General features: G+C 31.2%; 4 protein-coding genes and 1 long non-coding RNA gene across 5 annotated transcripts; 4 read left to right on the top strand and 1 right to left on the bottom strand.

Annotated features, from left to right (window-relative positions):
- The first annotated feature begins 4900 nt into the window (after positions 1 to 4900).
- LOC9325233 (major pollen allergen Lol p 11) lies at positions 4901 to 6166 on the top strand. The gene is made up of 2 exons (XM_002889124.2): positions 4901 to 5206; positions 5610 to 6166. The coding sequence occupies exons 1-2, from the start codon at positions 5044 to 5046 to the stop codon at positions 5957 to 5959; spliced, it is 513 nt and encodes a 170-aa protein (XP_002889170.1). The 5' UTR covers positions 4901 to 5043; the 3' UTR covers positions 5960 to 6166.
- A 7687-nt stretch (positions 6167 to 13853) lies between these two features.
- LOC9325232 (agamous-like MADS-box protein AGL66) lies at positions 13854 to 16460 on the top strand. The gene is made up of 10 exons (XM_021034138.1): positions 13854 to 14653; positions 14762 to 14815; positions 14917 to 14949; positions 15031 to 15049; positions 15166 to 15227; positions 15333 to 15360; positions 15443 to 15504; positions 15588 to 15687; positions 15775 to 16107; positions 16186 to 16460. Exons 1-10 carry the CDS (start codon positions 14469 to 14471, stop codon positions 16303 to 16305), a joined length of 996 nt encoding a protein of 331 aa, XP_020889797.1. The 5' UTR covers positions 13854 to 14468; the 3' UTR covers positions 16306 to 16460.
- Positions 16461 to 18308: 1848 nt separating this feature from the next.
- LOC9323776 (putative mediator of RNA polymerase II transcription subunit 26) lies at positions 18309 to 20874 on the top strand (the record flags this gene model as incomplete). Its single annotated transcript, XM_021034067.1, has 11 exons — positions 18309 to 18607; positions 18686 to 18853; positions 18947 to 19120; positions 19201 to 19310; positions 19400 to 19462; positions 19748 to 19891; positions 19999 to 20115; positions 20242 to 20359; positions 20471 to 20560; positions 20659 to 20717; positions 20832 to 20874. Coding segments are annotated over exons 1-11 (1176 nt in total), but the record flags the coding sequence as incomplete, so codon positions are not given.
- Positions 20875 to 20879: 5 nt separating this feature from the next.
- On the top strand, positions 20880 to 21344 carry LOC110230637. Its single transcript, XR_002333769.1, has 2 exons — positions 20880 to 20949; positions 21061 to 21344. It is a non-coding gene; the product is annotated as an uncharacterized LOC110230637 (long non-coding RNA).
- LOC9325231 (agamous-like MADS-box protein AGL66) lies at positions 21315 to 25177 on the bottom strand. Its single transcript, XM_021034068.1, has 10 exons — positions 24558 to 25177; positions 22977 to 23030; positions 22850 to 22882; positions 22734 to 22752; positions 22585 to 22652; positions 22462 to 22489; positions 22324 to 22385; positions 22136 to 22235; positions 21890 to 22044; positions 21315 to 21811 (listed from the first exon to the last, which is right to left on the bottom strand). The coding sequence occupies exons 1-10, from the start codon at positions 24740 to 24742 to the stop codon at positions 21757 to 21759; spliced, it is 759 nt and encodes a 252-aa protein (XP_020889727.1). The 5' UTR covers positions 24743 to 25177; the 3' UTR covers positions 21315 to 21756.
- Between the last annotated feature and the right edge of the window lie 1760 nt (positions 25178 to 26937).

The following is a 26937-nucleotide window of genomic DNA, read 5'->3' as shown; positions in this document are numbered from 1 at the left end:
GTTTTTAAAATTTCGAATCACAATATATGCAGAAAAAAAAATTTCAAAATAGTTAAAAATAAATCAAACAAAAATGATAGGAAAATCATAATTATAAATCTTAATCAAATCTTCTAAATATATAAATTATTAAATATGGAATATCCGGTGTATGAGTTGGGTTACATATAATCCGATCTAAGTATTTTTTGTAAAGGAATTTAAAAAACGGGTCGGATATCCGATTAACCCAAAAACGTTTTTATCCACCCATCACCAAAGTGTTGCAAAAAATACTAGTATAGATAAAAAAAATTAAATAGACATGATGCTGATCGAGTCAGGAATCTAATGTCTAATCAGCATGGGTCCCAGTATCCACCAATCGGAAAAAATTGGTAGATTCTCTTTTTTTCTTTGTTGTCTTTAAAGTTCGTTACAGTTTTGACAGATTCCTAATGACAATTTTTTGTGTGTTTCCCTTTTGTTACAAACAAAAAAAAATTGGAAATTATTTCGGTTTTATTTCTAACGAGATGATTTTTTTTTTTTTTTTGACATCTTTAAATCGATAAGGTCTGATCCATAGTCAATCCCTACTACGCGGGGTAACGCGACTTAGTGGAGTCGAACTCCGGTGGGAAAAGCGGAGTCAAATGGACTTAACCACTTGACTAAAGGCACATCTCCATTTCTAACGAGATGATTAACGCAACATTTTTTACACTTTGTTGTATGATGTATCTAAGGAAGTCTTAAGTAACATGTACATAAATTTTATTTTGTAAAGGTCTGGACAAAATACTCGGAACCAAATAACCAAACCGAAAACCCGAAAAAATACCCGAACTGAATCCGAACCGATTTTTAAAAATATTCGAATAGGTCCTAAACCTCTCTACCCGAAAAAAACTCGAACCGAATCCAACACCCGTGGGTACCCAAATACAAATATACACCTAAAAATATTAGTTATATTTATATTTATAATACCCTAAATACCAAAAATTACAATTATAAATCCGAATATACTAAGTATTTTTGAGTAATTCACATACATTTGGATATATTTGGCTAAAAAGTAACCAATGTTGCTGTTTTCTTTTGGGTAATTTTAGTATTTTTATTTAATTTTGGTTATATTTGGGTAAAGAGTAACTAATGTATGTTTGAAAAATCGGGTATTTCGGTTAGATTTGGATATATGAGTAAAAAACCCGAACCCGAAAATATTTTAGATATTTTTGGTTATTTTTGAATATTTTACTTTTTTATTAAAATATCCAAAACCCGAACCGAATCCGAACCAAATTTTTAGAATACCTGAATGAGTCTCGACCCTCCTACCCGAATAGACCCGAAACCCGAAAAAAAACGATCTGGTACGGAGACCCGAATGCCCATGCCTAATTTTGTAGAACAATTCTCTAGTATTTTGTTAGATTTTACCATGACAAAATTCTTCATAGTACCTTCTACAAAAGTGTATAAACAGAAAATTGTACGTATTAACGAAATATGTATATGATTTTATATCACACAAATAGATTGCTTTGTGAGTAAATTTTGTAGTAGCAAGTTGACATTAAACATTATAAACGTAGTAAGTGAGTATTATAATAGTATACCACTTGGCCAAATTGGCATGTGTCCGCATCAAATTTGGCCAACTCTCTGAATTCTAACGTCTATTTAATCTCTCCAACCTAGCATCCACGCTCCTTAATTATTGTTTTACGAAACAAAAGCTGTATATATAATTATGTTTTTTAAGTAAAAGCTCTAATTAAAGCAAGTCTAAAAATAAATTAAGATTGTTGGCATCTTTCTCGACCAAATAAGATGGTAAGAAACTGAGAATGATAGCGTGCTTTTTATCTATTTATTCGAAATTACTTAATGAGTGACCTAATTAATAAACTATATAGTTAGCTACTGCAGAAAACAAAAGACAAGTTGATAGTTTATTGAATTTAAGAGAAAAACCCACTAATCAGCAAACATGATTCATTGTTATATATATATATATATATTTATATTTAGCCATTGCAAATTATTCACTTGATTGATGATAGTTCTTCGAAACAAGTTTTAACGTTTAAGATTTTTGTTTCTAATCTGAGCTTTCGGAAGGGAGAAATTAACAAGGATGCATGTTTGCACAAAATGATCATATGGCTAAAGAGAAGTATGAGCTAACAACTCGGAAAAGTGTTGGCCTAACAAATAAAATTGAGTTTGTGCTACATAGATGTTAATGTGTATGGGTTTTGTTTTTTAGGAGGGGACATGGAATAAGAAGTTGTCCCGTTACTCTATGGTTCTACTTCTAAATTTCAAAAAACAAATATTGTAAGTGTGGGGATAAGAATATTAGAGTACACGTGCAAATATGCCATCTATTAATCTAATCCAGTTGTACAATAAATGTTATGATCCTTTTTACTTCGAGTCTAATATAGGGTTTAATGATATAATACAAGGTTAAGTACACTTGATAAAAGCTAAAAGTTGTATTTTATTTAATTGCAATAGTGCTTATGAGTTATTAGTACCTTCTTCGAATTCTGATATTAACTTAATCACATCTAAGAACGGCCGTATATTTCTTTCCGTTTGTATTAAGGCAACACAATAAAATAACACTCACGCATGTTCTTTCGCCTTTATGATAAACTTTGATTTAAATTTTATGTTTGATCTTTCATTATTTATTTAGACATTTCAGTGGTGTCGGCCCATTTTATGAATTACGGATCGAAATGTTCCATCCAAATTAAGCAAAGACAAGTGGGAACAGCTCATGCGAGGGCCCGAATCATATAGCTTACTAAATTGTTCATTTAATTATTAATTTGGACTTTAACAATAATCTCACGTATGTTTATTAAGAGTATACATAAAACAAAAAAAATTGGTATCTCAATTATTTTGATTCTTGATCTGATTTAGATATTATACTTTCATGACTCCCCACTTCCTTAGGTATAAAGCCCCTCACATTTTTTTTTGTATAATGCATAAATAAGAACTCTATTTTATTTTACAACCACACAAATCACTAGAATAGTTTTAGGATTCGTATTATAGTTTGTCTTTAGATAACAATGCTATTTGATAGGAGTGGGATGATTTCAAATATGCTTTTGCTATTGAAAGATAGGAACGTATTTTCGACATTGTGATTTATCCATTCGATGAGCTCATCAAACTCATATCTTCCTCGAATCTTATATGAAAACTCTTGCCCAGAATATCTACAAAGCAAGTACTCAACGAACAGGCAAGTCCTAATTACCGTTGTCTCGGGTCCTTGGTAAGACCGAGTTGAAAGCTTCATTGCTCGATACCTCTTCCAAGCTACGGTCCAGAGCGAGAGAAATGGGAGAAGACATGGGGAAAATCCCAATCTTGCAGCTCGCTTAATCAAAAGGATAGACAAGCAAGTCTGGAACAAACTCTCATCAATCGGATTACATGGAGATCGACGGCTCGACGCTATGACATGATCACACAACCACAATTAACGGTGTACTCGCGAAATAACAAATTTATGTAAAACTGGTGGAGATATAACATAATTAAGAAACATACTTGTACTCTCCAACTGGCAACTAGTCTACTATAAAATGTAGAATGAAGATATCATCTTGCTTACTACCATGTCACACTGATTCCTCAATAACTAATTGAAACGATTTACTACCTACTCATCAAATAGATTAGTCACATCATATGACCAAAACCAACGTACAAAATGGAGAAGTAAAAACTATAGATTACCAAAAAGTGACAAAAATAATTTTTTAAAACATAATGGTGATGAATAATCAAAATAATGGTTAAACAAAAAGGTTTTGGTTTGGTACGATAAAATAATTGATGTTTGCCACTACACCACATGAATAGGTAGTCATCAATATCATCATCATATCATACGACTGAAACTATGCTCAAACTTATGATGATATTCATATATTAACATTAACTAATATCGCAGTATATATGTCCTCTCTCTTTTTTTTCAGCTACTTCATTAAGTTTGATTTTGCAACTTAAAGACCTTAGCACAACTAAGAACACAGTTACACAGAGCTAATCCGTGGTGAGAACTTCAGAGAATTTTCTTGCAAAAAAATTACCGTAAATTAAAAGTTTATTATCAAAAGACCATGTTGATCTTAATATTCTAACAAAATTCAGCCTATGAATGGCGTTTAGCCTTATCATCTTCAAATGTTAGTACCATAATGGGCCCAAAACCTATATGAGCCCAATCCAAAACATAATGGACTTTAAACTCATATCTAATCTCAAACTAATTATCGTTGTTTTGGCCTTTGCTTAAATTTCTACGAGAGGATTATTGTCTAAAATGCCGAAAAAACTTACGAAAATGTCATTTTTTGAATAGTTTACAGATTTTTCTCTTTTTTAACACTTAAAAATGTATATATTTTGTGATTGTTTTTGCAAAAATACGTAATTTATACCAAATACTAAACCCTAAGAACAAATAAAACCGACTAAACCCAAACATAACGAGTGAAACGCATATTAAATCATATTTTTGGAGCCTAAAAAAGGTAAAATCTACTAGCTAGCTATTAAAAAATGGCAAAATCCTGCCACTATAAAATGGTAAAATTCGTAATTAATTCTTTCTACTACATTATAAATAAATAAAAACATTTAATTTTGATGCTTTTTCTTGACATGTGAGCACCGACAGAGAGAGTAACTACACTATTATCCTCCAGCTGCAATCACGCAAACGCACCGCCTTTTTTTTTCTTTTGCCAACTCGTTTTCTTCCAATCATATAACGCCACGTTATCATAACCTTATACTAAATTGACGAAAAAGCCCCTGTTCTCATACTAAAATTACGAAACTAAACACCGATTTATTAAATTAACGGTGTGGGCTAATCTCACGCGCTTTCATCATCTTCTTCCTTCCTAGATTCGCTCCTCCACTGTCTTAAATTTCACTATCTTCTTCATTTCCTTCCTTCTCACTTCAAATCCATAATCTCGCTACTTGTCTCTCTAGATCCGAAAAATGGCGAAACTGGTGATGTTGTTGGTTCTCTGTATCTTGCCGGCGATAGCCATGGCGGCGAGGGGAAATATTGGAAAGAATACAATGGTGGTTCAAGGTCGTACTTACTGTGACCTTTGCAAATTCGGCTTCGAGACTCCTGAGTCATCCTACTTCATCCCCGGTATATATCATATCTTCTCTCTCTCTCAATGCTTTCGAGATCTGAGAAATTTCCGATGTTAATGTTCTCATTAGTGTTTGATTCGTCGATTCTAATGGAGTAGATAGTTAGATCTGAGTGCTGAATCTCGATTTTGATGGATTAGTTAGTTTGATTCTCTATACTCGTTGTTTTAACTGCTTTTGCTCTAGATCTGGCTTTAGATTGACTTAAATTTGAAGATACGACGACACTTATAAGATGATTGATTCTTGTTGTGTTCAAGAAATTTCGTAATCTTGAAGAAGTGGTAGCACAGCTTTGTTCATTGATGCGAATTGTTTTGTTCTTGATTGTGGTGAGGATTGTTTTGTTCTCAAGTTCACAGATGTTGATTGTGGTAATGATTGTTTTGCTTGTTTAGGTGCAACGGTGAAGCTTTCATGCAGAGACAGGAAGACAATGGAGGAGGTTTACACTGACGAAGCTGTATCAGACAAACAAGGAAATTACAAGTTCATTGTCCACGACGAGCACAAAGACGAGATGTGCGATGTTTTGCTAGTGAAAAGCGCAGTCAAGGGATGCTCTAAAATCTCCGTTGGACGTGAGAAGTCTCGTGTGATCTTGAACCATTACAGTGGCATTGCCTCGCAGATCAGGCACGCTAACAACATGGGATTCGAGAAAGAAGTGAGCGATGTGTTCTGCTCTGCTCTGTTTCACAAGTATATGGTTGATGAAGATGAGGATGATATTAAAAGCCATCTCTAATCTCTCTGTTTTTAATCTTATGATATGCTGTTCTTTTTTCATTAATGAGTTTCGGGCTATGGAAGGAGATATATTTGTATTTGTTTGATTACTTATTTGTCTTAGATGATGGATGATGACTCTGGTGATCGGAAACTCATCTGTTTGTGTAAGCTTCGTATATCTTGACGTGTCATTTCCTTGCTTAGGAAGTGTCTTTTATTAAAACTATATATGTTGCCAGTTAACCGAATTGGGCCGAGTGGTTTACTTGGATCGGACCCATGAAAAAGTAACAAGTCGGCGTTATAAGTCCACATCCCACATCGTTTAGTGGGAGAGATACTTCCTTGAAACTTGTCTATAAATTAAGGCCCCTGTTTCTTTCTCTTGATATATTAACTGGGCTTTTAAAGCCATGGCCCATTATGTGTATGAGGCCTTTGGAATTTAAATGAATTCCATCATAAGTCGGCCGATTCGGTCGCCCACTGAATGGGTTAGGCCCAAGTTTTTTTTTTTCATTGGTTTTTTCGAGTCTTTTTGTAAAAATTGTTTTCCACGTTTTGTATTTCTTTTCAAATGTTTTTGTTTTTACACCTTTTTTTTCTAATGTTTTGTTTTGGTTTTGATAAGTGTTAAATTTTTAAATTTTGTGTAAACTAATTAGATACAACATCCAAACCCCTAAGAGGTGTTCTAGGTTTAATATAAGTTTACACATAATTAAATTTTTTAACACTTGTTTTTTATTTTTTAAATGTTTTTTTTTGGTTTTTAATTTTAAGTGTTAAAATTTTAAATTATTGTGTAAACTAATTAGATACAACATCCAAACCCCTAAGAGGTGTTCTAGGTTTAATATAGTTTACACATAATTAAATTTTTTAACACTTGTTTAATTTTTTTAAAAATGTTTTATAAAAGTATACAATTCCAAGTGTTAAAATTTTAAATTATTGTGTAAACTAATTAGATACAACATCCAAACCCCTAAGAGGTGTTCTAGGTTTAATATAGTTTACACATAATTAAATTTTTTAACACTTGTTTTTTTTTTTAAAAATGTTTTTTTTTTGTTTTTTTTTTAAGTGTTAAAATTTTAAATTATTGTGTAAACTAATTAGATACAACATCCAAACCCCTAAGAGGTGTTCTAGGTTTAATATAGTTTACACATAATTAAATTTTTTAACACTTGTTTTTTTTTAAAAAAATGTTTGTTTTTTGTTTTTTTTTTAAGTGTTAAAATTTTAAATTATTGTGTAAACTAATTAGATACAACATCCAAACCCCTAAGAGGTGTTCTAGGTTTAATATAGTTTACACATAATTAAATTTTTTAACACTTGTTTTTTTTTAAAAAAATGTTTGTTTTTTGTTTTTTTTTTAAGTGTTAAAATTTTAAATTATTGTGTAAACTAATTAGATACAACATCCAAACCCCTAAGAGGTGTTCTAGGTTTAATATAGTTTACACATAATTAAATTTTTTAACACTTGTTATTTTTTTTAAAAATGTTTTTTTTTTGTTTTTTTTTAAGTGTTAAAATTTTAAATTATTGTCTAAACTAATTAGATACAACATCCAAACCCCTAAGAGGTGTTCTAGGTTCTAGGAGATATATTTGTATTTGTTTGATTACTTATTTGTCTTAGATGATGGATGGTGACTCTGGTGATCGGAAACTCTCTGTTTCTCATGTATTGATATGTCGGTCATTTCCTTGCTTAGGAAATGTCTTTTATTAAAAAAACTATATGTTGGAAAAAAAAAAAAACCTATATGTTGCCAGTCAACCGAATTGGGCCGAGTGTTTACTTGCACCGGACCCATGAAAAAGTAACAAGTCGGCGTTAAAATTGCACATCCCACATCGTTTAGTGGGAGAGATAGTTCCTTGGAACTTGTCTATAAATTAATGCACCTACTTCTTTATCTTGATATATTAACTGGGCTTTAAAAGCCTTGGCCCATTCTGCGTACAAGGCCTTTGGAATTTAAATTCATTTAAATTCTATCATAAGTCGGCCGATTTGGCCGCCCGCTAAATGGGTTAGGCCCAAGTTTTTTTTTCTCACATGTTTTTTCGAGTCTTTTTTGTAAAAATTATTTTCCACGTTTTGTGTTTTTTTCTCAAACGTTTTTGTTTTTAAACTTTTTTTTTTTAATGATTTGTTTTGTTTTTGATAAGTGTTAAATTTTTAAATTTTGTGTAAACTAATTGGATACAACATCCAAATCCCTAAGAGGTGTTCTAGGTTCAATATGGTTTACACATAATTAATTTTTAACACTTGTCTTTTTCTAAATTTTTTTTTTTTTTTATAAGTGTTAAATTTTTAAATTTTGTGTAAACTAATTGGATACAACATCCAAATCCCTAAGAGGTGTTCTAGGTTCAATATGGTTTACACATAATTAATTTTTAACACTTGTCTTTTTCTAAACTTTTTTTTTTTTTATAAGTGTTAAATTTTTAAATTTTGTGTAAACTAATTGGATACAACATCCAAACCCCTAAGAGGTGTTCTAGGTTCAATATGGTTTAGATATAATTAAATTTTTAACACTTACTCTTTTTTAAAATGTTTTGTTTTTTTAGGTTTGTTTTTGTAAGTGTTAAATTTTTAAATTGTGTAAACTAATTGGATACAATATCCAAACCCCTAAGAGGTGTTCTAGGTTTCAATATGGTTTATACATAATTAAATTTTTAAACGCTTATTTTTTTATAAGTGTTAAATTTTTGAATTTTGTGTAAGCTAATTGGATACAACATCCAAACCCGTGTTCTAGGTTCAATATGGTTTAAACATAATAAAAATTTTAACACTTGTTTTTTCTTTAAAATATTTTGTTTTCCACGTCTTGTGTTTTTTTCTAATGTTTTTGTTTTTAACTAAATTTTTTATATAAGTGTTAGATTTTGTACACTTATATAAAAGAATAGAAAAAATTTATATATGTTTTATAGTCATTGAGAACAATAACATTTCAGCTACTAATTACTAATTCAAAAAAATTTGAGAAACATTTTAATCGTTAGCTGCTCAAATCGGCCACTATTGTTTTTGGAATAAGCCTATGAAATCAACATCTTTTATGGCCATGTTTAAAAAAATCAAGAGTTCCGTAACGATTGCTGTCATGGTGCATTTACAATATACACATCAATAAAAAGTTATTTTTTTTTATATCTAATGATTTTCACTCCCAACTCCTAATTAAGTGAAACTAAACATGTAATAAACGCTTAATACAAACGTATAGCAATGTGTAGAGATTATATCTTCCCTGGCAAGAAGGGCTTATGACAAGGTGACCCTATCTCTTCCTTACTTTTTGTTTTGGCCATGGATGTTCTGTCAAAAAAATTAGATGCTGGTGTCCTCAATCACGTGTATAATCCTCATCCTCTGTGCCTTGCTCCTCTCATTACCCATCTTAGCTTTGCTGACGACGTGCTCATCTTCTTTGATGGTGATGAATCATCTTTGGAAGGAATTCTTATTATTCTTGAGGATTTCAGAGTTGGTTCTGGGTTGGGTTTAAACAAAGATAAGACTGCCTTGTTTCTGGATGGAGGGAACTTCTTACGCCTCCAGGACATCTCTAATAGAGCCGGATTACAGTGTGGTTCCTTCCCGGTTAGGTACCTTGGTCTTCCTCTTACTTCTAGAAAACTTCTCAGACAGGATTATCAGCCTTTGTTAGACAAGATTGCTAAGCGTTTCAGTTCCTGGTCTGTGAAAAAACTTTCCTTTGCTGGGAGGCTTCAATTGATTAGGTCTGTTATCTACTCTACTATTACCTTTTGGGCTTCTGTCTTTCTATTACCTAATAAGTGTTTGGAGGAAATAGAAAGAATGTGTTGTGGCTTCTTATTGAAGGGTGATCCTTCTTTTGCTAGAGGTGCAAAGATCAGCTGGGAATTGGTTTGCACTCCCAAGGAAAGTGGAGGACTTGGCCTTAGGAGATTGGTTGCATGGAACAAGGTTCTGTGTCTCAAACTGATTTGGCTTATATTTGCAGCTGCTGGCTCTTTGTGGGTCTCGTGGGTGAGGCGACATCTAATTGGCTCCTCAAGTTTCTGGGATCTTGATGCCAGATTTGCAGGAAGCTGGATATGGAGAAATCTTTGTAAACTAAGACCTCTAGTCAGACCCTTTATCTTTTGCGAAGTCGGGTCCGGGATTACTTGCAGCTTCTGGAAGGACAATTGGACTTCCTTAGGGCCTCTTTTGGATATAACGGGTGAAACAGGTCCGCGTGTCACTGGGCTACCTGTTCATGCAGTTGTATCTGATGCTATTCGTGATGGTGATTGGTGGTTATCTAGCTCAAGCAGTAGAAACCCAATCATTCAACTCTTGAAACAATGTTTGCCTCTGCCTTCGATTGTTGATTCCTCTGTTGAAGACGACCTGTTTTTGTGGAAGATTGGGGATCATCCTCCTTCCTCCAGGTTCTCTACGGCTCTTACGTGGCACTTTCTAAACCCTCCTGGTCCTGCAGTTGATTGGCATGAATTTGTTTGGTTTAAAGGACGCATTCTAAAACATGCCTTTATCACTTGGGTGGCGGCTCGAAAGAGGCTGCATACTCGCGATAAGCTTCTGCGATGGGGTCTTCTTGTTCCTCCGCACTGCCTTCTCTGTAACTCATCCGATGAAACTCTTCAACACTTGTTCTTTGATTGCTCTTTTTCTCAACAGGTGTGGTCTTTCTTTTCATCTAAGGCCCATGTGTCTCCTCCACGTTTGTTTGAGCATGGACTTAGATGGATGAAAGACCCCTGTCAGAATAGCAATATTGCCTTAATCCTCAAGCTCGCCTATCAAGCGTCTTTATACCTGATCTGGAAAGAAAGGAATAGAAGACTTCATACTCAAATTGCTCGTCCCTCCTCCGCTATAATCCTTGACGTCCAGAATACTATTCGACGTCGCCTAGACCCTCTGTCTCGTGCTCAAAGAATCATTCCCCCTAATGTTTCTTTTCTATTTACGTGGTTTCAGGTATTCCAATCTTAGTTTCCCTTGGATTGATGTATGTTATGTTGGTAAGTAGGTTTGTTCTGTTTCTCTGTAGCTGGGTTCAGCCTGTTTCGCTTTTGTAATCGTTACTAGGATCGGACCCGCAGTGCACCGCAGGGAAATATTGGTTTATATACGTTGAGTTTAATATTGTGTGTTTTTAGTAGAGCGATTCGTGTAGTATACTTATAAATATTCATAATAACGAATTGTACAAAAAATGTTAAATTGTTTATAAATAAACCCATAGTATTAATTATGATTTACAAAATAGAATTTTGTGTTTTACAATTATAAAATTAGACGATTCATGGGAATTAGAGTAGTCACTTTAGGTCAAAAACCGCGGATCGAGCCAAAATCATCTCACTATGGGGCAGAATTGGAAAAATATATTAAACCCGCAAATAAGCGGGCCACAAAGATTAATTCGCAGTAGGTCATAGGTTTAATCGGTTTTTATCCGCGGGTTGGCGGATCAGCTCGCATGTTAGTATTTATTGATAAAATTATAATTTATTCAACATGTGGTAATTTAAACAACTCTTAATAGTATTTTTATTTATTTATTTATTTTAGTAGTATTTTAAATTTTGATTACTTTAAAATTATTTAAACAAAATCCACAGACAATCCCGCAAATCCGCATACATTCGCGGGATGGCTTTGTATTTCATATATGCTATCCGCGGGTCGTACGGACCGACTAACAATAAGTCAAAATATTTTTTGCCTTTTCGTAAAACATGCTTAACGGGACGAATCAACTCGGTTTGACAGCTCTAATGGGAATATTATTTAGTCATACAACAAAATGAAATTTGGACATAGGAATAATAGAATATGTATCTTATTTGTTAGATGAGAGATTGAAAGATAAAATATAATGATTAAAAATTAAAGGAAAGTTACTAGATTAACCCAAATTATGAGTTTAATTACTAGAGTGTCTTAAAAAATTTAGGGGTTAAATGAGTTATTTTTGTGACCATAATACCCTTTCTCTCTTTAGGAATAAAAAAAAAAGTCAAAATTACCCTTAAATAAATAATAAAAACGTGGGCAAAAAATATTAGGAAAAAAAAATTATTTGAAAAGTCTGCTGGATAAGTTGTGACAGATTTAATTTCCATGACAGACTTATTTGTCTCCAACAGATTTTTTTGCGACAGATTTTTTTTCTCCCACAGACTTACTTGAAATAGGCGACGACAGATATTTAATTTGTAACAGATTTTTTCTCTACGACAGATTTATTTTATTATGACACCACAGACTTTTGTAATTTTGACAGATTTATTAAAATATGTGGCAGATTTATTATTTCAGTGGCGTCAGACTTATATTTTTTGATAAAAATCTATCATAATGTAGCAGATTTGTTAATGAAAAAATAATTACTAGTTTGACTTATTAGTGATAGCAGATTTATTTTATGTTATGACAGTTTTTTTTGTTTTAACAAAAATCTGGAGTGTGATAGTAGATTTGTTATTTAAAAATATAAATTGCTAGAATGACATATACTCGCAACCAAAATGTTTTATGTTATGACAGATTTTTTTTTATATTATGACAGATTTCAGATTGGATATAAAAAAATCTGTCATTGATGACAGTTTTATTGATGAAGATAGAATTTTAATCTGCATAATATGGTAATGACAGACATATTCTTTCCGCGACAGACGTATTTATATTAAATGACTCATGTGTGGCTCTCATCTTGTTAATATATGATTAATTTTTTTTCGTTTTAGATAAATATATTTATTTTTTCGAATTTCTATCTTTTTTTCGTTTTGTATTTTTTATTTCATTTTATATTTTCTTCAATTTTTTTTTATTTTTTTTATTTTTTCGTTATATATAAAAATTTTAATCTAATTTTTTTTTCGTTTTGTATTTTTTTTCGTTTTATATATTTTTTTTTAATTTTTATTTTTTATTTTGTTTTATATTTTTTTTCGTTATATATATAATTTTTTTAATTTAATTTTTTTTCGTTTTATATTTTTTTTTTCAATTCTTTGTCGTTTTGTATTTTTTTTTGTTTTGTATTTTTTCAATTTTTTATTTAATTAAAATATTATATGTTTATTAGTTTATTTTAATAGAATTGAAAATAAAATGAGTATTTGGTCTTTTAACACAAAAATTGTGTTATTCTAGTAAACCACAATATTTGGGTGTTAATCTAGTTATTTTTCCCAAAATTTGGTCAAACTAGGTAAATTTCAGAAAAATTAATTATTAATTTTCATGATTCACAAAATTTAATAAATACTTATCATCTTGTTGAATAATTCTAAATGATATTCGAGAAATCTTTATAAATTGAAAATTAAACTTCTTTGGTAAGCTATAGGTATGAAAATACCATAATTTTGATTTAATCTAATTAAATTAAAAATATCAATTTAATTTATAAAACAGATGGGTTATTTACTTATTTGTGATAAATTTTCTAGAAATCTTTAGAAACAAGTAAGATATCTTTCAATTAATGATAATTGGTTAAAGAAACGAAATTAATGACAAAAATATTGATTGTTATGGAATTAGTTCCAAAAATATATGAACAAATTTATTATACGTAGTTACTGTATAATATTGTTCAGAATATACTTTTATCATTAGTTACCATAAGTACAATAAGATTTTATTTTATTTCCATAAATATTTGATTTTTATTCGATTTATCATTATTAATTCGAATTTATATTCCAAAAAAATTTCAAAGATCCAATTTCAGAATTTCGAGTCAATTTTCTGATTGTAACCCGACCCATTTTCATTTGTACTTCTCTTTTAATAGTATAGAGATTTCTAATGAAAGTTAAAAAAAAAAAAAAAAAAAGTGTAGAGATTATATATAAGCACAAACACCTTGAGATAGCGTTTAACGGTCGGAAATTATAGCCGTTGAAGAAAAATCAAATATTTGTCCATTAAGTAGATATTGCCCAATTAAAGAGTACTAGTTGCCATTAAGTAGATTTCAAATTATTGACAAAATAAAAGACATACTGGTTAATCTGAAATAGTAATTGATTTTTTATACCGGTTATTAATTTTTTCCTATACCTGAAATCTCATCAGCAAGCAAATTTGATGTCGAGATGTAGAAACGAAGGGTAATTTCTGATTTTGTGCATTGTCACCACTTTGACCAAATTATTACATAATTCCATCTCATATACTCCTATATGAATTTTTTTGTGGCAAAATATAAGATCATTCTTAATTCGTTCAAAGAACAAAACCCTTTAATCTCTCTTAATCTCTTCCATACATTTCTAACCAAATCGCTCTTATATACCTAACCTCTCCTTCTTTCATGGTTCTCTTTTCTCTCGTCCATGCAATTCTCATATATATATATATATAGGCACTTTTGCCTCCAATGATGAGATTTTCGCATTCCCTAAACAAAAATAAAGAAGAATCTTTGAGTTTGTTGGTGTTGCATTGATCGGATTAAAGAGACATGGGTCGAGTGAAATTGGAGATAAAACGAATAGAAAACACAACGAATCGACAAGTTACGTTCTCAAAAAGACGTAATGGTCTGATAAAGAAAGCTTATGAATTGTCCATTCTTTGTGACATCGACATTGCTCTCCTCATGTTCTCTCCCTCCGATCGCCTTAGCCTTTTTTCCGGCAAAACAAGGTTTATTTTTTGTATTATGTCTTTTGTCTTTTTACATTACCTTTTGGTTATTTGTACAAACACGAAAACATTCATTTGACCTATATTTATTCGTTAAATTCTGGTAAGGATCGAAGACGTTTTCTCAAGATACATCAATCTTTCTGATCAAGAACGAGAGAAGTAAGTTGAGCAATCTCTCACCTTTCAAGGCTTTAATAGATTCTCTCAAGATATATATTCCACCCATTATTTTACTAATATTTCTCTTTCATTTATTTCAGTGCTCTAGTATTCCCCGATCAAAGCCGACGCCCGTACGTATTTTACTCTTATTCTTATAAATACTTTTAACATATATAACCATATGCTTATATTTTGACAACTATGTCTTGCAGAGATTTCCAGAGCAAAGAGGTACGTAATTAGACTAAGCATCTGCTCCTTTTTGATGTAGGAAAAAGGATTACATATATTGAATTCAATAATACATTTTAGATTATTGATCTCGAAATTTTCTTGTCACGTGACAGTATCTACTCCGGACTTTGCAGCAACTCAAGACTGAGAATGATATTGCTCTTCAACTTACAAAGTCTCAAATTCTTTCTCTTGTACTTTATTATTATTATTATTATAAAATTACATTATTTTTCAATATTTCGGAAGTTGATTTTCTTTATTGGATGAATTTTAAAAGCCCTACAGCTATCAACTCCGACGTCGAGGTGATTCTCCTAATCTTTTTTTGTTTCTCTAGCTAATAACTATATTTTCAGTTATTTACTCTCTAATAATCATCGATTTTAGGAACTTGAGCATGAAGTTTATAAGTTACAACAACAGCTTCACATGGCAGAGGAAGAACTAAGGTCTTCTTTTTATAACCAGAAACACAATGTGATACAATATATAAAAATATATGTAACTAATTGTTATATCCAAATACAATTAGAAAATACGAACCAGATCCAATCAGGTTTACAACAATGGAAGAGTACGAAACTTGTGAGAAGCAGCTAATGGATACCTTAACACGTGTCAATCAACGACGGGTCAATAATTTAAACTTCTCTTTATTTATCTAAGCATAATGTATTCAACAATATTTATTAGCAACTAAATAATTTCTTGAGACGCAGGAACATATGTTGAGTCATGATCACTTATCTTCATACGAAGCATCTGCTATACAACAACAGCAAAACATGGGTGGACCTTTTGTAAACGACGTCGTTGGGGGATGGCTGACTGAAAATGGGCCTAACCAAGCCCATTTATTCGACGCATCAGCCCATTCAGCAATGTATGAAACGTTGTTGCAAGGAAGTAGCTCAAGCTCGAACCAAAACAACATTATGGGTGAATCCAATGTGTCAAATCATAACGGTGACATGTTCCAAGAATGGGCCCAGGCATATAATTCTACTACGGCCCATAATCCGACAACCCTATTTCCTCCTATGCAGCATCAGGTTCTGAATTTTCTTCTTTTAAAAATAATTAAATTTATTTTACAATCCTATTAATTTTTTTGTTTTTAATTATGTTAGCACGGATTGGTTGATCCCAATATGGAAGAAATTGAAATCCCGGTTATGAAGAAGGAGGCACAAGCAGACCAGGAGGTCTCCGACTATGATATAAGAATGCCTCAGCTCAGTAGCCAATAATCTCAAGGAATTTCAATTTTACCTTATCATAAAAATTTATACGTTTTTTTAAAAAATTTTATGAACATTTACAATATTTATACGGTTTTATTTATTTATGATAAGATATTACTATACATTTATATAAAACACAATTTCCACCCTTAAGGCCTTAATTAACCTTTTATTGACTTGCATATTGTACATAACGTTTCTATTAAAAAAAAAAACCATTTTTACTCTTAAACAATGTATATTTTATTTATATACAAATGAAAGAAAAATAAATAAATGGAAAACCATGTTTTGCTCTCAAGATTATGTCAATTTTGCTTGTCTTAATTTTTTAAAGATCATTCATCTTTTGGTCATTGAGTGAAAATACTCATAATTTTATGTGGACTTATTTAAGTATAAAACAGTTTAAAGAGAAAATTAAATAAAAAAAAGCAAAAAAAAAGGGAGTGATTTAAAAAATAATGATTGTTCTGACATCACTAACGGGAGTTTAATTAAACGTTTTTAAAGTGGAGACACTATGGCTGTCAAAAAAAAAAGTGGAGACACTATGGATAGTATTTAGAAAATTATACTGAGCTATAGAATTTCAGTGGGTGCAGTTGCTCAATACTTGTAAATACATGCCCCTATATTAATCTAGTGTTTACATATGTATTCTTCTATAAGAAAAAGAGTTTGTTTGCATAAATTTGTGTGATATTTGGGGAAAAAAGCATAAAATAGTAATTTAGGATTTCTTTTCTTTTGTTATTATCAATGAATATTTTTGGTTAAAAATTTCTAAGAACTTAAAACTCAAATGCGTTTTCTACTAATTAAGATGCATTGACAATAAGGTAGTATCTACTAAGTCAATATATTCTATAAATAATGTACCAATCAAATAATTGGTGAGACAATCTTATATATACTTATATAGACCAAATGACCAATTATATAACCTTACGTAGACGATGAAGTGATATGCCGTAAAATATATCCTCTATATATATTTAAATATGAAAGAAAGAAAGGTTAGTATGTAGAATTTGAATTGTATGTGTTAAACAAATTCACAGAACTTTAATAGTGTGTTTTAGTGTTTCAAAAGTATTATTCTCAATGACTAAAAAATAGATTTTGCTTTTGAAAAATGTAGTTTGAGTTTGAATCTGTTATAGCTTAACGAAAAACCGTCAAATCGATCAAACGAAATTATTTTTGCATTGAAAGCGATATCTTGAGAAGAAATAGTCTTATTTCCAAATTTTATTATTTTAAAAAAAGTTAGGTGTGATGTAGAAAAGTGGCATAAGCCTTTTAAAGAAAAACATCCACAAAATCTAGAGAAAGCAATAGAAGCTATGACATTTGGAATTTTCACAAATCAGTGATGACTTATTTTGGTAGAATCCAATCAGAACAGTGTACCAATCATTATCTCCATATTTCTTTCCTCATATATCACATTAAATCTCAGTATTTTGAAGGAAAATTTAGAATACACCTTAACAATGACCTGTTAAATACAAAACAATGTTCTTATATCTTTTTAATTTTTTTTATTCTTTTTGGGCTAACAATGTTTTTATATCTAAAGTGTAAAATTAGTTATTAGTTTCTCCATTTTTGGACTGTCTATTTAAGTCTTTTTTTATATAAAGTCTAAATTAAGTGTTAAAATGATGATTATATATATATATTTATATATATATATTTATTTTATTTTTCTTAACATATTTGTTTGATTAGCTATTTCAAAACTTTTGGATGTGAAAAGTACTCAAATAAACTTAAATAGTTAAAAACTAAAATATTGTTTTTGAAAATCAATATTATTATAAAATATTTTGTTTAAAAATTCTACAAATTAAAAATGTATTTTTCATCCTCGCAATATAATTTTGGAAAACAAATTTGAAACAGAACTTAGCGAAAAATAATATGTAAACAAGTATTTATGAATATTAGAAATTTACTCGATATTATATATGTGTGCGGTCTATATAATGTATATATATATATATGTATATGTATATGACCAATTATATTAATGGTATAATTGTAATATATTGTAAAATATAGGCTATTTTTATTAGATAATTTCTTTTATTCTCTGTAGTGCGCCACATCAGCATTTTATGTTTTTAGGTTTTTCCACCTCATCTTTTAATATATAAGCGATGTTAATCTTCTGATAAGGACAACCTTATGTTCAGGATATTCGGCAAACATGCCTTCTGGCGATATGTGCGATGACGAATCTTCGCTGTTGAGTCCTTTATGTTTTCTTGAATCACCGGAACCGTATATTCCGTTATTGGTATGCTCTCTTTTTATCTCTCATGATTTTCATTATAATTTGTTGATGATAAAACTGTTGGATTTGTACAATATACAGGATTGTCTGCCGAATCCGACAGTGGAAACCGAAAATTCGTATAACGACCCTTTTGGACTGATCCCTATATCTACAAGAGACGAAACTAACTGCTTATTATCCTCTCAACAATCAAATCTAATCACATATCAAGAGACATCAACTCTAGTACCAAATCCACTTGAAATGGTATATTACTTACACTTTGACATAGAGCAAGAAATGTAAACCAACTATTGATAGTATACTAATTATATAATTTCTTGTATTTAATGTTGACAGCATCAACACCAGCACCAACAACATCTCCAACACCAGAACCAGTACCAGCACCAGCACCAGCACCAGGTCGTACAGCAACAACGACATCAATTAAGCAATTCGCATGAGACGTGGTTACAGGATAATTTATCAAACATGTTGAATACTATTCATGAGTCGAGTGTTTTTACAGGGGTAGAAAAAGTTCTTTGGAGTGGTTAAATTTTTTTCTCACTACATTATATTTTATGGTTTTTTGTTATTTACTTTTTCAGAACCAAACAGAGATTGGTCAACAAGTGAGGCAAGAAAATAATGGATTTGCACATCCAACTGTGACTAATTCTCCAATTCAACTTCAAAACCGTTTTCTTCCAGTACCTTTGTATGAGATTAATTGATTTACAAACACTTCTATCATATAATAGAAAACTCTAATTTCTTACTAATATAAAAAGTGATTAATTGATGCAGGATCCCTCAAGGCCGTTCTAATGCATTTGGATCACTTTTTCCTCATGCTAATTCACCAAACAGGTACATTATCTAAAATTTGTTCCATGTTAATATATCAGCTAAATGTACTAGTCACTATATATCTGGAATGGTTTAGAGAACCTCTGTTTATCAAATACCTGAATGCTTATGATTGTGAATCTAATTTTATGGTGGTGAATCCAGAGCATTTATGTACCATATATATAATCTCCGACAATCTCACTCCAAACTGATATTAGTACTACTACTCAAATAAAACACTTTGTATAATTATAACATTGATCTATAGAGTTTCCATAAGAGTATTATTTTCATGAAATATAGGTCGCAAAACTATATGCCATATCAGACGCCTCATCAACATGTCGCTTCTTCTTTTGGCATGTATCCTCACCAACCGACCCCACCAGTTTTTGCCAGTAGGCAAAATGTACCTCCCAATTTAAGGATGGTTAACAATTTAGCTATGTAAGATCAAATATTCCTATGACTCCATTTTTTTTGTTTCTTCTAAATTTTATTTACAAAACAAAATAGTATATTTTTACAAGTAAAAATATTTTGGATTCATGCAGGATGAGGACACATCCTTTACACAATCAAACAAATATGATCCCTACCTTTAATGCTGTTCCCCAACGTAACATTCCATCCACCATACCCAGACCTCAAATGTCTTCGAGATTTATCAGGTAACAAGTTATAATCTAATTATCGACTTAGCACAAGTTAAGTTTTCTCTTGTGCTTATATATGTTTTTGATTGCTGCATTTTAAAACTCTTTAAGAAAATCTTTTTACACCTAATTTTTTTATAGGCAACATGGCGGTATGCAAACATCCGTGAATCAGTCTCCATGGAGGTTTAGGTTACCCAACATTAACAATCGTCAGATGCCTATACGTCCAAACGCAAACGCAATCATACCTCCACAGGTACAATTTCTTTCATGCAATGAATAATGTATGTATGTGAAGTTTTCATCAGTATTTCACAAACGAATACATATGCACTAAAAAGCCTTATTGATAACATCAATGTTACAGGGTGAAATTTTAGGATGTCGACGAAGAAGTTACCCAACTCGGTTTGAATTTGGACAATCATCATCATCTTCTGTTCAACGCAGGGTTCATGTACAGTTTTAAGAGTCTCATAAAATTTATTATTTAACGTAGAAGTAATATTCACGAAAATGAAAATTAATGTGAGTTAATCAAATTAAATAATGCAGAGAATTGTGTCAGAAGGCGAAAACCTTGGCTCAACTGGAATCAATCATCCTGAAAGAAGGTTTATATTTTTCTCCATTTCTTTTCCATTGACTAATCACACAATTTACAAAATATTCTTCTCCATTACTTACAAAATATTCTTAGGAACATAACAAAAACATACATTTTTCAGGCACGTAAATAATATATACAATCCAAGATACGAAAGCCTCGGTTTATATCCAAGATACGAAAGCCTCGGTTTATATATTGATCCACACTTAAGAAAGTATTCTCTAATGACATAACAGGTAATTCATTCCTTTAAAAAACAAAATTTATTTTATTGATAAATTTTGCGAGTTTTAGTTGATTTTATTAACTATAATATTAATTCGTGATTTGTTATTTTTCAACTATAGGTTGCTGATCTATCCTCAAACCTTGAATAAGTGAGCATATGATGTTTAATGGTGCATGATGCTCTATCTTCTTTTCATGTTTTCTCTCTATGGTACCTGGATTTCTCTTGTGGCAACGTTATGTGTACACCTTGTTTTTCAGGTTATCTTGTACTTTTCTTTTTTTATTCCTCCATTGCTTTTTTTAACATTTTTGAGCCAATGTAGTATCATAGGCTCATAGCAACTCAATGACTCATTTTCTTGTTTTTTTCTTCATTTGAATTATCTCTGGAACTCTGGAAGTTACAAACTGCACCATGTGAAATGTTTGCTATAATAATGAGTTTGTAAGCAGAAAATAAATTGAGCTTTGTAAAAGAAATAAGCTTCAAAACTCTACTCAAAGAGGTTTTTCAAATCCAAATAAAATCAACAATCTCACTGTGGTTTGCCTGATTACAATGTTGATGTATATTTTATTTACTGATTGAAGAAAAAACTAATCGATTGTGTTTCTAAATATATTCTCAGAAATTTATTGAACAAGAGGTCGAAGTTTCTTTATTTTTTTTAACATTATTGTATACGAAAACCTTAATTTGAAAGAGAAACCGTAGAGAAGCTTACCAATAGACCCATTTCTTTCGTTTATTTTTGTCTTACAATATGCATTCTCTCTCCATTAATGCTCGGCGTATTACGATTCACCTAATATCATTTTGGATTTTGGTTCGAACTCGAATTACTCCCTTGTAAGAGCAAATCATAGCTTACAGACAAAAAAAAATCAATAATAATTTAAAATGATTAAATCATATATGAAAAAACAAGGTTGGCTATATAATACCTTAGCTGATTTGACTGATGGGCCGACTTAGCCATCACATGGGCTTGTTTGGGCTCAGCCTCAGACCCCCAATCCTCGACGATGTCATTTAGAAGGATCCCCTGCATGCTTTGTTGGTTACTTGGTGCTTCGCAGGACTTCCTCAACAAATGTTCCTGCGATTACCAATCACTCGAATCAATTTCCCCCCTCTTACTTACAATGCATTTAAATAGCAGAGAAAATATTATGTGTAATATGTGTCACCCTTCTCTGTACGACACTTGTCAATGTATTGATGAGATGAGTTTCACATGCTTCAATCTCCTCCATTGATGTAAACCTCATTGGATCTGGTTCGAATTTCCTATTTAATTATGTTACATCACCCAACGTAAGTTTTATAATCTTATTGATTAGATAGGATCACATGACTAGTTATTAAAGAAAAATACCTTAGTTCTTCCTCTGATATCTGAAGCTGCTGTTGTAATCTACAAACTTCTTGCTCAAGTTCCTTTAAAATTGTAAAATATAATTAGAAAAATTCTTTTAAAAAATAATTATGTACATGTGATTGGGAAATTAATAACCTCGACATCGGTATTGATAGCTTCAGGGCTTTTCCAGAGTCATGAGGTAAGAAATTAGCTAAACATATCAACATATATAAACAAGATGAACAAATTAATTATAAGGATTAAAGAGAAAGAAACCGAGGTTCGTTGATTTGGAGAGCCATGTCATCTTCAATTTTGAGTTTTTCCAGAGTTCTTAACAAATACTGTCACAAAAAAAAAAATGCTGATTAAATATTAAAATATTAATATGTGATTAGAATATAACCATATATGATTAGTCTCACCTCTTTGTTTTGGATAGCTCTGCAAAACAGAGAAGAAAAGTTGTGTAACAAATTATATATATATGAAATAAAGTATATACTATTATATTAAATGGAAATATATGATATATACTCACTGGCGTTTGCTCTGATCAGGAAAAACTATGGCGCTGAAGATTTTTCACAAAAATACACCAAAAAATACATGTGAATATAGAAATAATAAACCAAGTAGACAGACAAATGAGATGATTAGACACATACTTTTCTCTTTCTTGATCAGGAAGATTGATGTACCTCGCCAAAACGTCCTCGATCCTGAAATTAACTCAAAATTACGATTATGGAGATACACAACACCATGCATGTGTTAATTTACATATATTTTCTTAGATGTTATGTATCGTTGAAGAAGAACAAACCAAGTGGTATAGAGAAACCGGTGGGAGCAAACCGACAAATGAAGGAGAGAAGAAGCTATGCAGTGACAAGTAGAATCGGTTTGTTCTTTTCAGGCTTCTGTTTTCTTATTTTACAATTAATGAGGAAATTGTTTCTCAACTTTTAATTTCTGAAAAAACATATAATGATAAGTTTTATTTGATGGGGCTCACAGTCACACTGAGTCATTGCATGCACTGATGTCATTGAAACACGACGTGTTTCGTTTTGGAGTGCTACATATCTACGCGAGATGGCCATGTCGGAATAAAAATAATAATATACTACTGTAATTGCAGATGCAAATGGTGAAAACTTATCAAAAAATCCTAAACAACCAGAAATTTTCTATGTTGAATCAATTGGAAACTAATATAACACTTTTGTGGTGTTTCTAATGATTTTTATGTAATAAAATGACAACAACTTAAAAAAAAAAAAAAAATTGACAACAAATTAAAGACTTTTTGTGACTGTTTTCCTCTTTATTAAAGTTCCGGGGCTATTTCGAAAGTTTTTCGAAACTTTCTATATTTACCAAAAACATCCGATACTTTTAGTATTTATTAATTTTACCCTGAACTCTGTTGTTTACCAAAATGCACGAAACTTTTGTTATTTATAGAATACAACAGCAGAGCTCTTTTCTACTAACACAAAAAGCCCGAAACTTTTACTATATTTGAAAATGTTCTGTAATCTTCAGTAATATGTAAAAACGTGTCCACCCTCTAATATTTGAATTACAAAGCAAGTGGGAAATAAATCAAAACTACTAGTACTGAAAAAATAAAGATCTTCTATTCGGTGGATTCCACCAACCACCGAATAGAGGATCTTTATTTTGTCATTTTGATAAAAAGAATATGTGGGTTGTCATTTTGTCCTTAATCAAATGATATATGCAGTACATGTATATGTAAAACATGGTTACACTTTAACTAAGTTGAAAAATCACGAGAAGATTCTAGAAGGGCACGGCTGTTCTTGAAAAAATTAGGGCCAAATACAAAACAAAAAATGAGGGTCTATAATATAATTATATACTTAATATTTAGTATTATTATATATTAATTTAATTTATTTTAGTGTATAAAATGCATAAAAATTAAAGTTTTTTCAATTTTTTATAGAATCCAAATTAAAAAAATATGTTAATTTCTTATAAACATATTCGCTTAAATATACTTTATTTATTTGCATTTTATATAAAAACCAAAAAAAAAAACATAAAATGGAAGTCCCACAAAATTGGGAGCCCAATACAATTGTTTCACTTTGCTCCCTTCAAAGTCGGCTCTGAAGGGTATGAAATGTTTTAGAAATAAGAAATGGAAGTACCTTGTTTGACCGGAAAAGGCCCTGAAGGGTATGGAATGTTTTAGAAATAAGAAATGGAAGTACCTTGTTTGACCGGAAAAGAGACATAGTCGATCGGAAGGAGAGAACATGAGGAGGGCAAGATCGATATCACAAAGTGTTGACAATTCATACGCTTTTTTTATTAAACCTTTTTTACGTTTTGAGAACGTAATTTGTCGGTTCGTGTTCTTCTCTATCCGCTTTAACTCCAATTTCACCCGACCCATGTCCAATGATCGCTGCAAATAATCAAAACGCACTCTATTATTTAGTTGTGCGAGAGAGAATTTGATTGAGTGGAAAATTATATATTTAAGTAAATGAGTCGACGAAAGGAGAGTTTTTTTTAGGTTTGTGTGTAAGAGAAAGAGAGAGAAAAAGAGTTACAAATGGTAGCGGATTGAATTTTTGTTCTTAATTTAGACGAATCTGTCATATGGCTAGGTACATCACTTACATTTTATACACATTTTATATAATATTTGTAAAAAATTTACTTTTACTCATTATATAACCAAGTGTTGTTACTCAAAACTTTATAACACAAAAAATGTATTTTATTCAATGCTCAATGCTCATATTTAACATTATTGGTTTCTTGGCATTTGCCTAAAGGCTCATATACGTGGGTGGGTATAGTATTTGTGTATAATAATATGTTTAATATATATACACATCTAAGATATATTATCTTCCTTCGTCTGCCACTAATTTATATACCTTGTTCTAGCTAATGTGATCACTTTGGGTATGTGTTGTGAAACATGGGAGAATATAAGAAAAATTTTGTATCCTTTTCTCTTTTTATCAGTAACATGTATGTGGTGACTTTGAGTCTAAATGGTGCCATAGCAACAAGACTATGACAACGTATTAGTTTATATGGTGTATGAGAGGGATATAATGAGTGAAATTAAAGCTTATAACGAAGGTGCCTCTTGACGAAGGAGTTTCAAAAGGAAGGCAAAGCGCTAGGATTTGTATGGCATATTCTTGGATGTTACTATATGTTTTATAGTAATATTGTACATGACGACCACCTGGTTTCAGGTCACGACACGTGGAGGATTTGTTTGTTTGTGTTGTCTCGGTTGTTGTTGTTACGCGCCGACAGGGAAAGGATATGAACACATAGGGGAGAAAGAGAGAGAGATCTTCAAAGCGAAGTTTGCTCTACATGTGTATATAATAACCTTTCTCATTAATTCACTCATTCTATTTGCAATTTTTCTTCTTCTCTTTCTGTATCTACCACTATAACAAAATCATACTAAAAACTAAACAACCTTTGGTTACTTGTTTCTTAATTTTTTTCCACAATATTTATCTATATTTGTCTATGAATATCTATCACTTAAGTAATTTGGTGTATCTTAACAAAACACTTAAAAAGTTAGTGTGCATATAAACACTTTCTGGGGACAAACTATCCATGATATAGATTTTGATTAGCTAAGTTAAAACTAGCATTTTATAAAGAAATAAATCATGGATAAGTTTAGGTTCTAGCTTTGTGATGGACAAGTGTTAATTATCTTGGATTACGACTTGGAAGCTTGAAAAGTGATCGATAAATGGATAAAAGCTATATATACAATGGACAAATTTCGATAGATTACCAAAAAGTAGTAGTTTACCACTTTGTAAAAAGGGTAGATCTACAAGATTTTAGAAAAAATATTTTTTTTAATTTAAGGGTAACGTTTATTAGGCATAAGGTTCAAGGTACTAGTGGAAGCCCCTTTGGCCCATTGGTTGACCAAAGGTTGATTAATGCTTCTACACTAAGAGGTCTGGGGTTCGAGTCCCAGATATTGCGATTTATTAACAAATTTGCAGATTAATGGAGGCAAGTGTGCATGAGATCTCCAGCGATGTATAATTATAGCCGTGCGCCAGGATTCTACGCAGAGAAGGAAGTGTCGCTAGGTCGTGGATCATTGAAGGTATTCATCAAAATCATGAAGAAGGAAGTGTAGTCTGTCGTGTTCTCATAATTTGCAATTAATAATAAATCTAGACGGCAAAAAAAAAAAAGGTTCAAGGTACTAATGTGTAATTTTGTATCATTAGACTGTATGTAACAGCGGGTTAATTATGATTATAAGACGACCATGCTTGATCAAAACCCTATTAATTAAAAACTCAAACGATTTAGTAAACCACACAACCTAAATCAGATTAGATCATATTACATTATTATATATATAAAAGCTAGATTATTTAGAATTGGAGTGAAACAGACGGGCTCTCAGGAGCAAAGCCTCGTACGGTACAAGATACCAAAAACCTTGTCTTTTGTCGTACTCTTAAGTACTGAGATTGATCAGTTCGTCCCAGTTCTATACAATTTAACTCATACGTTGAATCCGATAGAAAAAAAAAGGAATTCAAATTTTCCTGCATCCACAACCAAAATTGT

The sequence above is a fragment of the Arabidopsis lyrata genome (assembly GCF_000004255.2).
Source record: "Arabidopsis lyrata subsp. lyrata unplaced genomic scaffold ARALYscaffold_2, whole genome shotgun sequence".
Classification (NCBI taxonomy): Eukaryota; Viridiplantae; Streptophyta; class Magnoliopsida; order Brassicales; family Brassicaceae; genus Arabidopsis; species Arabidopsis lyrata.
This window is presented reverse-complemented; position numbering and strand designations above follow the sequence as displayed.

Coding starts and splice junctions, on each gene's coding strand:
- LOC9325233 (XM_002889124.2), top strand. CDS start 5,044: ATGGCGAAACTGGTGATGTTGTTGGTTCTCTGTATCTTGCCGGCGATA. Junction 5,207..5,609: donor GTCATCCTACTTCATCCCCG/GTATATATCATA, acceptor TTGCTTGTTTAG/GTGCAACGGTGAAGCTTTCA.
- LOC9325232 (XM_021034138.1), top strand. CDS start 14,469: ATGGGTCGAGTGAAATTGGAGATAAAACGAATAGAAAACACAACGAAT. Junction 14,816..14,916: donor TCTGATCAAGAACGAGAGAA/GTAAGTTGAGCA, acceptor CATTTATTTCAG/TGCTCTAGTATTCCCCGATC. Junction 15,361..15,442: donor CTATCAACTCCGACGTCGAG/GTGATTCTCCTA, acceptor CATCGATTTTAG/GAACTTGAGCATGAAGTTTA.
- LOC9325231 (XM_021034068.1), bottom strand. CDS start 24,742: ATGGGTCGGGTGAAATTGGAGTTAAAGCGGATAGAGAAGAACACGAAC. Junction 23,031..24,557: donor CTCTTTTCCGGTCAAACAAG/GTACTTCCATTT, acceptor AGTTAATTTCAG/GATCGAGGACGTTTTGGCGA. Junction 22,386..22,461: donor CTATCAATACCGATGTCGAG/GTTATTAATTTC, acceptor ACAATTTTAAAG/GAACTTGAGCAAGAAGTTTG.